At 40.9% G+C, this 16,388-nt stretch overlaps 1 protein-coding gene across 1 annotated transcript; it reads right to left on the bottom strand.

The window, feature by feature from the left end:
* Positions 1–4,623: 4,623 nt before the first annotated feature.
* paqr9 (progestin and adipoQ receptor family member 9) lies at positions 4,624–12,808 on the bottom strand. Its single transcript, XM_050066972.1, has one exon. It carries the CDS (start codon positions 10,972–10,974, stop codon positions 9,814–9,816), a length of 1,161 nt encoding a protein of 386 aa, XP_049922929.1. The 5' UTR covers positions 10,975–12,808; the 3' UTR covers positions 4,624–9,813.
* Between the last annotated feature and the right edge of the window lie 3,580 nt (positions 12,809–16,388).

Genomic DNA, 16,388 nt, shown 5'->3' with positions numbered 1-16,388 from the left:
TATATATTTATTTTTTTCTCAACTCCACTTCACCCAAATTAACTAATGAATTTATTTTTTTTCTCTCTCTCTCTGTTTGCTTCATGTTCGCAGGGTGACAGGATGCACCTATCCATAGTAATTATCACCTCCATATATGGTGGTCACTGGCTATTCAAGGGCGGGGATTTATGCTAATTGCTGACTAGTGGAAGTGTGATGTCAATTTATGATTGGCATTCATGAACATACATACGTGCTTATGATCAAATCCGAGTTTTCCTAAATCCAGTGTAGGTTTTTAATACCAAGGTTTTTTATGTGCAATCTACTCAAAGATTTACCAACATTTCATGAATGCGACCAAATGAGTCAACAAAAACAGTGAAAGTGGCCTAAAAAATAGCAGTTTCTTTTTTTCCCTTTAATTCTTAACAAAATGCCCAGATTCCCAGAAAAATACAGACCTCAGTGTCCTCAAAGCTGTGGTCCTGATCTTATGGCTGTACTGTTACACCAAATAGAAACATTGTAGATGTGCATCAAAAAATTGAATCTGACTAGATTATGATGAAACAGCTGGAGAAAACAATGAAAGCAAAGACCGCGTTTGTACTTCTACTTCGACAAGCACCTGTCCTGCATAATAAACAGAGAAAGTGATACCTCTAAATAGGGGAGGATGACCTGTGGCAGGCTGCCACAGTGAAAACTGTGGATACATGACACTTGATCATCCTCCTCTTCCTGCCCATCTCATTCATTCTTAATCTCTCGCCACTCTTGACTCTGTTAAATTTACTTTTGTTACAGGATTTTTGCTTTTTTATGTGCAACATAGACATGTTTCCTGCGGTTATTCTGCAGCCTCTTCTCTGTGAGACATAATTGGTCGTTGATTCAGCAGTAGATCTCCTCTTGGAGGATCTCATATTTCACCAGCCACTTGTTTGTGGCTCAGATTTCCACAGTAAAAACAGACAGAGGATGGAAGAAGCCAGTGTGGGGGAGGAGTGGAGTCAGACACAAAAAGCCAGCTGCACGTGTTGCCCACACGCATGACCCTGCCACATGTACAGTGTGTGCACACACTCACGCAGAACTACACACACTTTAAAAGCTGAGGCATTGCTGGACTTGCAAATGGACACAACTCATTTGAAAACATTTGAATTATTCAAAACTTTAAAACCACAAACCTCACTCCACCTAACCGTCTAAGTCAGAGACTAAAGGTATAGCAGCTATGAGAAGCTGCTGCTCATTACACACAAGAAAACATAACAGGGGCCATTTTAGGACATCTGACACTCAGATCGTCAGGCTCAACTTGGATGAACATTTTGAGCAAGAGCCCTACAGTATATGTTTATTATTTCACAATGAGAAGATGATTAACAGTCTAACGTTTGCCTGTGGTCAGGATATGGTTAGCCTAGCCTAGTACAGAAACTGGACAAAGGTGGATCTTGCTTTTTTATTGTGTACAAAAATTGTAATGTAAAACAATTTGCAGTTTTAGGTAGAGTTAGGAACGGGAATTATTTCTTGACAAACAACCGATAATTTTATCCACCCAACATGTGCAGTATCTCCAGCAGGGGCGATTGCTCTGAGACAACAAGGGAGGCTGAACTTCCCCTAATATTTCATAGCAGAAATGGTCAAATATGCACTATTGAATTTACATTAAAATAAGAATTTACATTACATTGAACATGCGCTAGAATGCGTTTAACATCATGACTATGATGTTCAAACGTCAGCTGTTTATCACCAGTTTTCAAACACGACCTCCCTGTCATACATTCTTGTGTCAGCACGGTGGACGTGGAGCCTCCAAGCATTCCTATGACACAGCGCCGTGCAGGTTTTTTTCGTGCAGCCAAGCGAAAGGGACGCTCGGTGTATCCATGATGATTGGAGGAATTGTCTAAAAGGCTGAATCCCTTTGTGACTGACAGCGCTTTGGAAATACACACATCGGCGAGTGGAGTCTTCTGACAGAGTGTCGTCCAGAGTTCCTTGTTTTCATAAGCGATATAGCTCATTTTCACTGTTTGTACAGTACACACACAACACACACTGTAAATAAAGACATAAACGTTGCGTTATTGAGTTTGTACCCTGTTTAGTGTCTTTAGTTTGCTCCTTGAATCACAAAGCTATAGTTGTGTTGTGTGTGTGCAGTTGGTCACAGACCATTTTCTGCAAAAGGAGCGGAGGCCAGAATTCATAGGCTATATAAATAAATGTGTGTTTCAGTAATATCTGAGAATGTTCAGAGAATGTTGCTATATAGCACTGTTTGTTACCTGGGCCAGTGTTAAGGTGCTGCTCCTTGCGGGAAACTTATTTTGAGAGAAAATCAGTTCTGGTGGTGTAGACACAGTTCAGGTGTTAAAACCCATCTGAAAATCTTTGAGGTGTGTTTTGCTGTGGTTACATGGCATGAGTGTGGTTGAAAAAATGTTCCTTTTATAACTTACTGCCTCGCTACAATATGACAAATTCTATGATGTAAACTTAAAGTGAGCTTCCCCTGTTTGAAAGACCAGTAGCCGCCACTGATCTGGGTCACTGCATGTATACAGTCAATTGGACCAAAACTGGCCTTGGTGCTGTGAGCATGCCCCACAGTTTCCAGCGCTGGCTTTGACCCAGAAGTCAAATAGCATTAAATGCATAACAGAAGAAGAAGCCGGTAACAACATGGCGAAATCTACATCCAGAGCTGTGCATTTTTGGATGGACGACAAGTACAGAGCTGTAAAGATGTCTACAATGGTAGCAGTTTGCTGCTAGCTAACTAACTTGTTTGTTGATTGTTTGGTCTGTGATGTAATATATCAACTAGAAAAAGGTCCAATACTAACAAGCTGAAAGGGGGGATATCACCACCTATCATAGCTGAGTTCTTCAGTCAATACATCGATTCCACTCCCGTGCTTGTATACTGGGACAAGGACAGTAGTCCAATTAAATGGCCTAGTTGAGCTGTAACTGTAGCTCCACTTAACTGTGGACGTAAGAGTGAGCACAAGTTCTGGTTTTGGTCTCTGCAGAGTAATGATGGTAACAAACCTGGCAACTTCAGGAAGTTGTGCACAGTCACCCAGGCCCCCAGCAAGTGCTAGACTTTGAAGCCAATTTGACATAGTAACCAAATTGTGAAACCACAACTTTAGGGTCTGTCACATGATGCCATGTGGCCGTAAAAGACTTATTCCCATAGAACTAGATTGGGAAAGCGGCGTCTGTAAACTGGCGGATACATTTTTTGAGCGTCATCCCTGCAAAATGACTTGTTTCACTTTCAGGATTTGATCCATCTGGTCTGATAACATATTCTAGCAGAGCCACATGATTAAATCATTTTATCCCCATTAGAGTATGCGGAGGGCAAGACCCAAAGTTATCCGCTCAGCCGGCCAAGTCTCTGATGTGCTATGAGCCCAACAATTCAGAGGATCTGGGTTATTTTACACCCGGGAAGTCGAACTTTTTAGCTTTATGTGCCACGTTGGATGTATAAAGAGACCTGGATACAGTGGTGGAGGTGAGGGCTAGTTTATTTCTGAGAGTTTCTCATTAGTGCATGAAGCCAAAACAGTTCAAGTGCCAGGTATAAAATTACTCTGATGATTACCACTGCATCTACACCGTGCGGCCCCAAAAGCAGGTGCACTAGAGACTGATGATGGCCGAATGCAATCGAGAAGCTACCTCCTGCTGGCCGAACTGGCAACTTCCAGTTCAGCACTCTGTTAACTTGAATGGGGATGAAATCATTTACTTGTGTGCCTTTTCTAGACTTTCCACTTCCGGGATAGTAAAAGAAGTCATTTTGTGGGGGTTTTGATGCTCAAAAACATGTGTCCATAATTTACAGACCTCTCTTTCACTGTGGAAGTCAATGGGAAAAGACTTTTTGGGCCACAGACATGTGATGGTGTAATTCCACAGTTTGGCCACTACAAAAGCTTGGTGCACATCCTCGTGGCCTGAGGCATAGATTTTAATCATACCTACATAACCAGATGCCAAGATGACGCCTATTCATTCCTATGGAGTTGCTCACCTCACGCAAACACTCAAAAAGTTTTCTAGCTACTGGGTTTACGTCTGCGGAATATGGCCCACTGAATATGCGCAGTAGGTTTTCTCCTGGTGGCCCCGCCTGCGAGTTCCTGCTCGCCTCATAGACTTTACATTGTGATGATGTCACAGATTTTTAAATCACTTTTCTCAGCTTGAGGTTTTACAAATATAGAACTACCATGGCCGCAGGGGATTTTTTTTTTTTTTTTGCTGCAATATCGTCAGTGGCCACTGGGGAAAAATTGATGCAAGGCTGAGCTGCTCCTCTGGGGGACTGGCCTGAGGACACTGAGCAACTTTCGTGGGAATGAACAGGGCCCCGCCTCCAACGCTGTACACATTACTTTTATACATCCATGCAGTCACCGCACCTGACTGTCATTCACCAAGCAAAAAGTTCAAGCCCATAAGTCCCTCTACAAGCACATTTCATTCTTGAATGATAACATTATCTGGTCAATGACTATTGATTGTTGGGCCACGGTCCCCTAACCCCAAAACATGTTGACCCCCCCCCCCCCTTCCATTTTACTCATTATGTGAACAGTTTCTATGTCTTTTCTGTGAATCTCGCTTCCAAACATGAAATGCTTCTTTTAAAGCTTTCTTATTCATCTAAAAGAAGTCAAAATATCCACCAAGTGTTCACTGTAGAACATGAATTGTCCTAGGCTGCTAAACACCCAAAATTCCTACAAAAAAATAAAGATATCTTATCTTCTCTCAAAGGTACAGTTGTACAGTTGAGTGTAACATTTAGCATGTTACCATGCTGACAATGTACAGCATGACAACCATAGCTCACATGCGTACATGATAATGTTTTACTACTCCACTACTACTACTACTTAATACTGTTTTACTGTTTACTGACATTGTCTGTCGTTATTTTTAGAGGAATACTGTTTGTACAAGTCAAAATTTTGATCTGTGGCCCTACATGATAAGTCAAATAAGATCATTAAAGTCTTAAGGATTCATCCTCTGGGGATCATGATGCAATCATGCAATTCAGATATTCTCTCTGGAGCAAATAGTATCAGTGCTGCTGATGGCTAGATCCAAAGTTGGCTAAAATCTAGGGCCATGAAGCCTTGTGATAAACCTCTACACAGTAAAAGAAATCAATGCCCACAATGACAATTCTCCATATAATTTATTCAATAAATGTTAAATCATCCATATTAGTACTATCTGACACATCTGTTAACATAATGAAGGTGAGCTGTCACTCATTCAGCATTAAGTTACATAATCTATAATTATCCTCCACCTCTAGTTATTCATTATTTAAAGGGGCTGTATGCGAAATTCAGAGCTGCCTGCACATGGTTCTCAACATGGAAGTAGCTGAGCCAGCAGCTAGCAGCTAAAGGTGCTAACTCTGTAAACAGCAATAAACAATATAGCTACAGTGCTGACAGAGCTAACAGTGTTAACCAGGAGGAAAGTAAAGGGTTAGCTATGTTTCTATGTCACCGCCATCCCGATATTAGTGGTAACTGCTGTGTGAGCGGGGATGAGCTAGCCAGTGGGGTACACACACAAACTAGAGGCATATGGACCAGCAACAACCCACAAAGCAGCTCGGATTACAACACACACAGAGGGAGCGCGAGTTTTCTATAACACCATTACTCCGCTATATCTTTACATAGCAAATACTAATGTTGCTGCTTTATTAATGCTCTGAATGTCGCATTCAGGACCTTTAAATGCATGTGTAAATAATATATGAGTATCGTTCCTCAATTACCTCTGAGTGCTTGACTGGGTAAGATACAGCAGTGTTTAAGTCTAACATTCACATACTGAACTTTAATAGATTCAAGTGTGGCATCCACAGTCTAAAAAGATGAGTGGACAACATCTGTTTCTACGATGTTCTTCTCAGTGACAGAGTGACACATGTGCTCTATTGAGGTAGAAACATCGCTTCAATACTGGATGCATCGTTCATTCTTTAGAAAGCAAACCTGAAATGTGCTGAAATAATACAGTACTGCAGGGCTGACCCTTATAAAAGGAACGTTTGGAGGAGCTTTACAGAAGCTTTAAAGTGCACCGTAACAGCATGATTATCACATATATGGTTCTTGTGTTGTCATTCCAGTGTCGTACATAATTAACAACTCAGCTTTCATCTAAACACTTTCTCTTGTGCAAGTGAATGCATCAAAACATAAGTAAATGTGCAGATATGAGTAGAACTAATTCAGCAGTAATCATAACATTTCTGAAATTAGACAGTGATCAACATGAATTAATAACATGTAAATGTGACGTGAGTAAGAGCTTACAGTGTAAGATGTAACTCCCCTCTGAAAAGGACTGCTTGACGGGACACACACCACAGAGGACGTGACAGAATAACAAGTAAACACAGAGAAAACATACATTAATCTGATCCATTTCCAGTGTGCAAAGAAAACAACAAAGGAACTCTTTTTCATAATTCTGTACTGAAATCCTATTTCCTCTTCCCTCATCAGGGAGGTCAGGCTCAGGAACACAGCAGCACTAAGCGTCTTGTTTACCTACACTTTGAGCTCTTGAACCCACCACATTCATTTTTGTTGAAGACAGACTGAATAGAAATGACTACTACATATCACCCAGCAGAAATGAAAACTAGCTAGCATGACGAGGATTTTGTCAGACTAAACGAATCATAATGCTTATCACTGACATAAGCATGTGTTAGACAATATATTGACAAAACCTGTTGAGTAGCAGATTTAAGAAGAATGACAGGAAAGCAGACGTGGGTTATCCTGACATGAAGCTACAGCAATGACATACTGTACCAGCTAACAATTTATGGCTAAACACTGTTTGTGTGGTTAAAAGTTTCTTAAAATAAGCTGCTATGGCAATGTTAGCATTTAATCAACATGGTGGCCTCAGTTTATGGCTCTTGCAGACCCAGGCATTCTAAGATAATTAATACCCAGTGATCTTTGCAAACCCAGAAGGTCTTTAAATAGGGATGCACAATAATATCTGCACGTCATCGGTATTGGCCAATATCTGCTTTAAAATGAACTATCAGAATTGGCCAACATGATTTTTCTTATTTTGCACAATGAATGAAGATTATATACATTGATAAGCATTCTATTTCATGTCTCCATCTGCTGGTGGGCCATCACGAGAAGAGTATGCATGCATAAAATGATAATTCCACTACAGAAAAGACTTGACGATCGCTAAAATTAGGCAGCAGAAAAAAGTGGATGTATCGATATCCGCTATAGAAGTTGTTATATAACAGCATATCAGAAATCAGCAAAAGATCCAATATTGTGCATCAATATCCTTAACAACACATAATGTTGTTTTGAAAATTCAATTTTCTGTCCATCGGGATTACAGATGTCAACTGTTAATCAGTTAACCCCTGAGGATATTTTGGAGCTGTTAAACATGTCTGCCTATAGGTTAATTTTGCTACTCTTTACAGCACTGCGCACCACCCAGGTCTGGTAGGAGCTAAACAGCTAGCGATGCTGCTCATTTTGCAGTACTTGCTATGACATTGTCTTGACCCAACAGCATTGCTGGGTCACACCAAATCTAAATGGACAGCGCTTTGAAATGCAGTGCTAAAGCTCACTAAGGCAATGGAGCGCCAGATTAAAACAAAAGGCCTCTTGTATTTTTTGTTGTTGCTGTTGTTAAATATCAGCTAGTTAGTTACTAGTTAATGGGTGTCGGCCTGTCAAAAGCAAAAATGGACAGCTCTAATATACCTTTTTCACAGCGGACATTTTGACATGTCATAGCAGGAAAAGCACAGGTGAAACTGAAGATTAATTCAATTCAATTCAATTTTATTTATAAAGCCCAATATCACAAATCGCAATTTGCCTCAGGGGGGCTTTACAGCATATGACAATGAGCATTGGCTCAGTTCCATTAAGTGTCCCAGTAAGCTATTCAAGCGAGATAGCATGAACAATGTCAGGACCTCCCCTAAGGATGCAGCTATCATTAATGTTAATAAATACACCTGTGCTTTTCCAACTATTACAAGTCAAAATGTCTGCTGCAAAAAAAACAATAAAACACAATAAAAAAAAATTCAACCTGTTTCCATATCTGCCTTTCTGCTTCTAATCCAGCTAACCAAAAAATGACGTCTCTCTTTGCTTATTTTGTAAAATACAAGAAAAGTGTATTTTCGTATAGAGCTATGATATAATAATGAAACCGATAATACAACTTTTGAGGGACTTCAGGGGCCCTGTATGAGAGTCACTGAGGATTGTGTCAGGACCGTCAGAAAAGCTGTGAGTGCTATTGAATTACCTCTGGGTTTTTCAAAGATTGTGGGGTGTTTTTTTTTTTTTTTGAAAGATGTATGCTTAGCTCTGTGACTTAACTATTATGATAAATACATGACAGCTACAAACTGCTGGGTGAAATATTAACCTGATCTATCTATGAAGTGCAAATCTATTCAGGAAGTTCCTGATTAAGTAGTACAACAGTACAATACTGCCAATATTTCAGCTATCACTTTTCCAAAGTATGGCTTTTACTCCGAGAGGTTGCTATACATCACATGACATAAATAGCAGCCTTTGATTTCCTCATTTCATCTATGTTCGCAAAGCAGGCTTTTACACTGTTGCTCTGATGTTTTTTGAATGATGAACATGAGCTGTCTGCAAAAAGATATGCATGTACAGTGTTTACCAGGTCCAACAGCTTTTCATACTGATTAGAAAACATCTGATTTACATGACATTTAATCTGAGCTAAAGGACTTTATGTAGTGTGAACATAATCTGTTGGAAACTAGCCATCAGCGTAATGAATACCAATCATACAGCAGATGTATTCACTATACACACTACTCACATCTATATAACCCAAGTATTCCAGCAAAACATGTCAGCAGGACGTCAATGTATGCTTCAGACTGTTACACATCCCTTAAGGTTAAACGCGAGCATGGCTTCTTAATGACGGGGCAAGTTTGACTGGCCTGCTGAAAGTGCTTTGCTGTATGACTGATACGAGCTCTCAGCTATTTCTGCTGCTTCGTCAAGGCCACTGCACTTCCTGCTGCAAGGGTCACTTGAAGAGAGAGGAAATGAGATTGCGTGTGAGCGTTCATGAAAGTCAGAAGAAGAGGTGTGGTTAGCATAACCCAGAAAAAGATTCAGTCAATGTGAAACAACAGTTTAAACCATAGCAGAGAGTTTTTTTTAAAAAGATGCTGCTCAAGGTCAGAGAAAGGGGGAAGTGCAGCAGGAGGAACTACTTAACAACAGACTACACATCAGCAACTTCTGTAAATTGTCACGCTGACATTTAAACCACATCAGCCAAATGTTTTATGAAACATGTTCTCCTGGGTACCAACACCTTTCCTGTGTCCTCAAGTGTGCAGTCCCTAGAGGTAGCTATTATCGCCACTGCTCAGACATCCTGTTGGAACATGCTGGAGCAGCTCAGGGGAAAGAACTGGCAAGGTCTTTCAATATCCACTCAACCAGACAGCCACCCTGTGGTGCGCTCAGAATATAATCCTTTCATCTGCTGTTGTCCCTGATTTCTGCTTATGAAAGCTTGAAAAATGTTCTCTAAGGGGTTGGAACATATGAGGGACTTGAAATGAGGAGGGAAATATTGTTTTACTTGTGCGCTTTTCTTTGCGGCATTACTCTGTATGCATGTGCAATTCTTACTTCACAGTTGGGATGATAAAAAAAATATGTGTGATCAGTGGCATTTCAGGTGCTTCTTGGGTTGTTCCTTAGCTAGCTGGTCTCTCTGGGGTCCGTAGATGCAGTTGGCACACCAGGAGAACCACACAATGATGGAGATGATGGTGGTCTGGAGGAGGAGCATCACCCCGTAGGTGGAAGCTATAGTAGGTCCAGGTAGGTGGGAGAGGGTGGCAGGGGGCAGCAGCAGAGTTGGGCTAAGTAGAATTGCCCTCACCTCGTTCTTGATCATATGAAGTTCGTCGAGAATGGACAAAAAGGTGCAACAGTGGAACCACTGGTGGCTGTGCCCCCAGATGTCGAAGTGACCCGGGGCTAGCCGCTCGGGGAACTTGCTGATGTTGAAGACGGCTGACACCAGCAGCCAGAGGCAGTGGCGATAGAAGAAGCTGGCCGTGGAGGTGGAGGCAGCAAAGGAGGAGGAGTTGGTGGCATAAGGCGATCTGGTTAGGAGGCGGTAGAAGACTGGTGTGGAAGACACGAGGAATGGTAGGAGGAAAACAAGGGTTCGGATGAGATATCTGTGCCGCCTCCACCTTTGGCGAGTATTGCAGCAAGATAAGACGCAAATGATTGCAACAACACACGCGCACGGGATGTAGAAGGTCTCAAAGAACACACTGAAATCTGAGATTGCATAGGATGATGTTAGAGATCCTGCAGGCTCATGTTTCAAGTCAATATGGGAGCCATTGTGGCCTCCTGTCTCCACTATCCCTGCCCGGGGATGGATATAGTAGTAGTACGCCAATGATGAGCCAACCGTGTAGGAGCTGATAGTGCCGTAATCCACAAAGAAGCAGACTTCTCTAACCACCAGAGACATTGAGTTAAGTAGGTGGGCCATGCTGCTAGCCATTAACAGACAGAACACCCCAATAAAGTAGTTCCACAATGGGTAGAAGAACGGGGTGTCACCATGTGGCGCACCTTCCCAACCAAAAACCTCCACAAAATAGTACGAAAAAATGAAAACTGGGAGGAAGTGTGTCCAGAAGTTGCCTGTTTCATTAGTGGGCCTGAATGCTGATAGTAAGCAATCCCTCAGGCTGTAGTTTGGGAAGCGGTAGCCAGTCAGGATGAAGTTCTCTATAACCCGAGGCGGTACATCCGTATGCTTCAGAAGCGGTAACGGCTGCCCGCATTTCAGAAGCATAATGGCGACAGTTGATGTTGCTAAAAGCCAACAATATCTCTTTGACTTTTCCTGCACAGCACCTCACTTTTTAATGCTTGGCTGTTAACTTTATTGCTGGTCACAGCATAATTAGTGATTGCCATACAATCTCTCACTTATGAGTGGATAAGGCATCTACAGGCTGCTTGCTTAAAAAGACCTTTCAGCCCTGCTTGTCTTTGGACCTTTGATCCCAGCTCCACTGTGGGCCTCATGAGCTGGAGGTTAATCCAAAGAGCAAAGCTGGTGTATAGTCCAACAGTATACCGAGAGTAAATTTTAGAGCCACCTGCTTCAGTAATTTTTCCCTTTGGTTTCCTCTTGACTCCAGAAGGTTAGCAAAACATCCAGCATGCAATGCTTTTCATGCTCTTCCCTTATTTTGCATTGAACGTATACACATTCACGTGTCTTGTTATGGACAGTCCTGCAGCAGCAAATAAAAATGAAGGTCACTTATGACTGTGTTACAAGGTTGAACAGGACGTCAGTTACTGTATCCATCCGCAGAGATGTCCTGAAGACGCTCCATGAAGCTCTGTGGTATGTAGGTCATGCCGGCGTTCAACACTATATCGGGCTACTGCAGGCTTCTATTCCTCCTGTTGTTCCTCGTCCATCAGCCTGTATCCACGACCGACTTTCAATTCATTCAGCTCCCATTCCGTTGCAATGCAGGGCGCTGCAGAGAGGAACAAATCCTCCGGGACTGAGAAGCAAAGCGTTAAGTGTGCCGGTGTTCACCCCTTTAACGCAACGTCACGTCTAAATATATAGGCTACGTCGGGTTAAAGGTGGGAGGCTACCAGGACTCTGTAGCCCTGAGAGGCTGAAGCCGACCGGCATTTCGGCGAAACACTGAGGAGAACAGACTGTTTGACAGGTACCGTAGGAGCATCAAGATACACACGCTGTAAAATGGGGTTCCGGTTATGACTTTCAAAATAAAAGTCAGAGGTTTGTTTATGTAACACTTCATTGAGGTCATATTGCTAGTTTACAGTTACCTATTAGCACTGTTGGGCAGGTTATTCTCAAAATGTAATGTATTACTGGTTACCTTCATTTGAAAGTGATAAGGTACTTTACAATAGTACTCTTTTTGTAGAGAAGTTGCTTATTACACTACTACTACCAAAATGAGCTCAGAAGAACTAATGTTCATTTTAAATGGATGATAGTCATGTTGTTTCACAGCAGGTAATCAAAGCACAGAAGCTCCAGTTTATTACAGTTCATTTCAAACTGCAGGCCTGACCCACTCATGCATTCACATACAGTGGTTACCACTTTGTATTAAAATTCTCTCCGGGCACTCCGGCTTCCTCCCACAGTCCAAAGACATGCAGATTGGGGATTAGGTTAATTGATAACTCTAAATTGTCCGTAGGTGTGAATGTGAGCGTGAATGGTTGTTTGTCTCTATGTGTCAGCCCTGTGATAGTCTGGCGACCTGTCCAGGGTGTACCCTGCCTCTCACCCGATGTCAGCTGGGATAGGCTCCAGCCCCCCCGCGACCCTCAAGAGGATGAAGCGGTTAGAAGATGAATGAATGATAAATATTTGTGGGCCTGTGATATGAAACACAATAAACAAATGTTGAGGTTTGCGCAACAAACAGAATGGCGTGTGAGTCAGTCATTATAACTAGCCTAAATTGATAAATGTTAATGAAAACACACTGAACATGATAACTGCAGTCCCAGATATGCTGATCACCGGCATCCATCTAGGCCTATGATGTTGCGTATAATGACATGACAACACACAACAATCTTCAGGGGATATTTTTTCTAGTGGTGCACTGGTGGACGTGGAGCAGTGTCGATCAGTGTGGATGAATGAAAATTGAAAACAATAAATATTTTATTTTTGGTGGTAATGTATTATGTGACATTGTAAAAAAAAAAAAAAAAAAAAAAAAAAAATTGATTTTTAGCCTATAGTGAAACATTTTTGAATGAATGAATAATTTTTATTTGTGTTGCATACATCTGGAGAAACAAACATTATTTAACACAATTTTTTTCATAGTCTTAAAACTGAAAAAGGAATAGGCTAAAGCCCTAGGCTTATTTTTGCCTATCCTATATCAACCCAGAATATCAACATTACCAAAGAAAGGAAATAAATAAGTAAATGAATAATTAAATACATTATACTTTACACTACTTTATTATAATCCTTATTTTACATTTTATTTATTTTACAATATAATCCGTAATGTTTTTACATTTTAAGGCTTTTTTGAAACTCAACAGAGAGCAACATAATTTCAGCTCAGCACTGAGACCATTCCATAGTTTGACTCCCAAAACTGAAACACATCTGTATTTTACATCGGTTCTCACTTTAGGCTACATGTTTAATAAATAAGCAACCCTTTTAAATTGTAATTTCATTCTCTTTGGATTGAACATTTGAATTAAACTTAATTCTGAATAGTGATCACAATTTTTTAAAACATATTTTATGAGTGCTGGAAATAATGAAGCACATAGAATTTTACATAGTCCCAGACCAATACAAAATTCATAATTTACATAGGGAAAAACTGCCATTGCCACTTCGATTATACAATGCTTTGGAAATACAGATCCTTATTATGGTCAGGACAATAGAGGAAATTTGAATAGGGTATAGTAGTATCAAAGACACTTGACACTTTTATTTTGAAGGCAAACTCCCCCCGTTTCCGGCTTCTTTCTCAGTAACTGTGTGCCTTGAGGCAGTTGAACGGAGAGTGCTGAAGTATCTCAAAGCTTTGGCTTTTCTACGTTTTTCTTTCCTCGTATTTTTTCGGTTATGCCTAGAGACGCATGTTGATGGAGACAGAAGCTGTTTATTAATGACAGAGAGTAGTGTAGCCGTGCCGAGCCGACGGTGTTCCTGAATCTGCTTAAAATGCACAGTCCGTCCTTCAGTAATCCCGTTAGAGCACCACTGTGCTCTCCCCTCCCCTCTGTACCTCTGAATATCTCAACCTTTTATAGAGCTCCTTACCCTCTCTTCCTTTGTTTCCGTTGTAATGTTGTAATGTTCACTGAACATACAGTACAGTGGTCAGATTTATATCGTTATAACTATTCTAACATCTTATATCTTGGTATCTCATAGTGTTTTGTTACGACTGTTTTATTATAGTCTATAAAGGTGCTGTCATGGTACAGTAACAGTACAGTAACCAAGCCAGTCGCCAGAAAAATGTTGACACTGTACGTTTCTGCAAAGCACATATACATTTGCCCATTATTATGTAGTAGATACAGTTAAACTGTACATTTCAACAACACTGGTAATGCGTGGTTAGCTTTCAGTACAAAAACCACATGGTTATGGGAGTTAATATTAATAATAATAGCCTAATAATAATAATAATTATTATTATTATTATATTAATTATAGGAGGCTTATCCCTGCAGGAAAAGCAGCAATGTCTCAGTAAATAACAATCACTTTTTGTGCCTAAAAAGCTGCTGGAAAAACAGCGACAGGTTGCTACAAACTTGCTAATTATTTTATAATTTGTTCCATCCATCCATCCACACAGGACTGGATTTAACCTGTACCTATACCATGTTTGCTTAATTTCACCATTTTATTTGTAACATTTGTTACTGAACAAATTTATGATTCATCCAATTTATGATTCAATCCAATACCACACAGACAACCTACAGAGCCTGGTCTCACTCCGAAGTCGTTGAAATCCGGCACTTGGGCAGTGACGACATGATATGCTGCCATTATAGTTAAATGGTGCCTGGTGGCGTCAGGGGGGAAACATGGCGGGACAAGGACAAAAGTTAAGGCGGCGAAAGTCCGACTGGGGCTGTTGGGAGGGGCAGTGAATGGGTCATGCAAACACTGACTTTCACCCATCAGAGCGCTGGTCACGTCCAGTAAGATTCTAAAGCCAAACCCTGCTCTTTTATCCTAAATCTAACCATGTGATTTGGTTGCCCAAACCCGACCATGTGTGTTTGTTGTTGAAGGAGAAAAAACATCATGTCGGTGTTGTACCGACATAGTGGGTTTATTTTGAAAAAGACTGTATGTAAAGGTTAAATTTCCTGTGAAAACGGAAGTGTATTTTGAAAGAAGACAATGCATGTAGCAGGTAGACCTTGACACTGTGTCCCAGAATGTCAACAACCAACGCACCCAGGGTACCTTGTACATTGTACATAGATGTGGAAAGTCCATGACCAAACGTAAATATGTGACGAGGTCAGAGTGAGAATGTGTTGACTACAGCATGTTGGATGTTATGTAATTTATAAGTAACAGCACAACAATAAAACCAAAGATGTAGACCGAATGGAAACAAAATGATATAGAAGCTTATTTTCCACAGATAAGTTTTATTAGGCTATTATGTCTTTACGTCTCTAATTGTTTTTTATTTTAGGCCAGTTCTAGTTAAATGTATTTATGTAGCCCATTGTATGCATAGATTTTCCACACAATATCACTTTATATGCCTTTATATGTATTTATACTGTCTACACAGTGTTATATTATTTCTATACGACATCTATTGCACGTCTGTCCGTCCTGGAAGAGGGATCCCTCCTCAGTTGCTCTTCCTGAGGTTTCTACCATTTTTTTCCCCCGTTAAAGGCATTTTTGGGGAGTTTTTCCTTATCCACTGCGAGGGTCATAAGGACAGAGGGATGTCGTATGCTGTAAAGCCCTCTGAGTCAAATTGTGATTTGTGATATTGGGCTTTATAAATAAAATTGATTGATTGATTATATTATTATATACAGTAGTTTGTCTCTGCAAATAAGATGACTTATTTTGCAGAGTCAGTAAGGCTGCTCTTCAGCAGCCATGAAGAAAGTGAATGTTGCTCCCTGTGTCATGTCCTGTATATCAGTTAACCAGGACTGCAGGCAAGTAACCCTGCCCATCCATCTTCCCTTTCACCCTCCAGCAATGACTGTTGTTGGCCAGATGTCAGGAAGTCTTTGAACCAGTAATTTTGGCAAGATGGGGTTGGAGGTGGCGATGGAGGTGGGGGTGGGTAGAGTGGCCACTTTCCAAAATCCCCTGAAGAATAAAAAGCAGGCCACACTTCAGTGTGCAGGAGAATGAGAGAGAACTACAACATGCCTTTTTTTAATCAGTGACTTGACAGGCACAAAGGATTTCATGGATGGGGAGCCACGCCTGTTGCTATGGTTGGATAGATTCACATTACACACCCCAAGACAGACTCACAAGTAAACTGAAAAACTGTACTCTGTAAAACATTCAGGTCTCAATTACATTATAGTCCAACTGAAAGCATTTTTTTTTAATGAAAGGGATTTATGATTTTGTCAGTGACTTCCTAACACACTTAGTTATCATTTGATTTGCCTAAGGATCAATTACATTCCTGCATG

Source organism: Epinephelus moara, chromosome 17, assembly GCF_006386435.1.
Source record: "Epinephelus moara isolate mb chromosome 17, YSFRI_EMoa_1.0, whole genome shotgun sequence".
NCBI classification, from domain to species: domain Eukaryota; kingdom Metazoa; phylum Chordata; class Actinopteri; order Perciformes; family Serranidae; genus Epinephelus; species Epinephelus moara.
The sequence above is the reverse complement of the archived record's forward strand: the minus strand, read 5'-3'. Positions and strand labels throughout refer to the sequence as shown.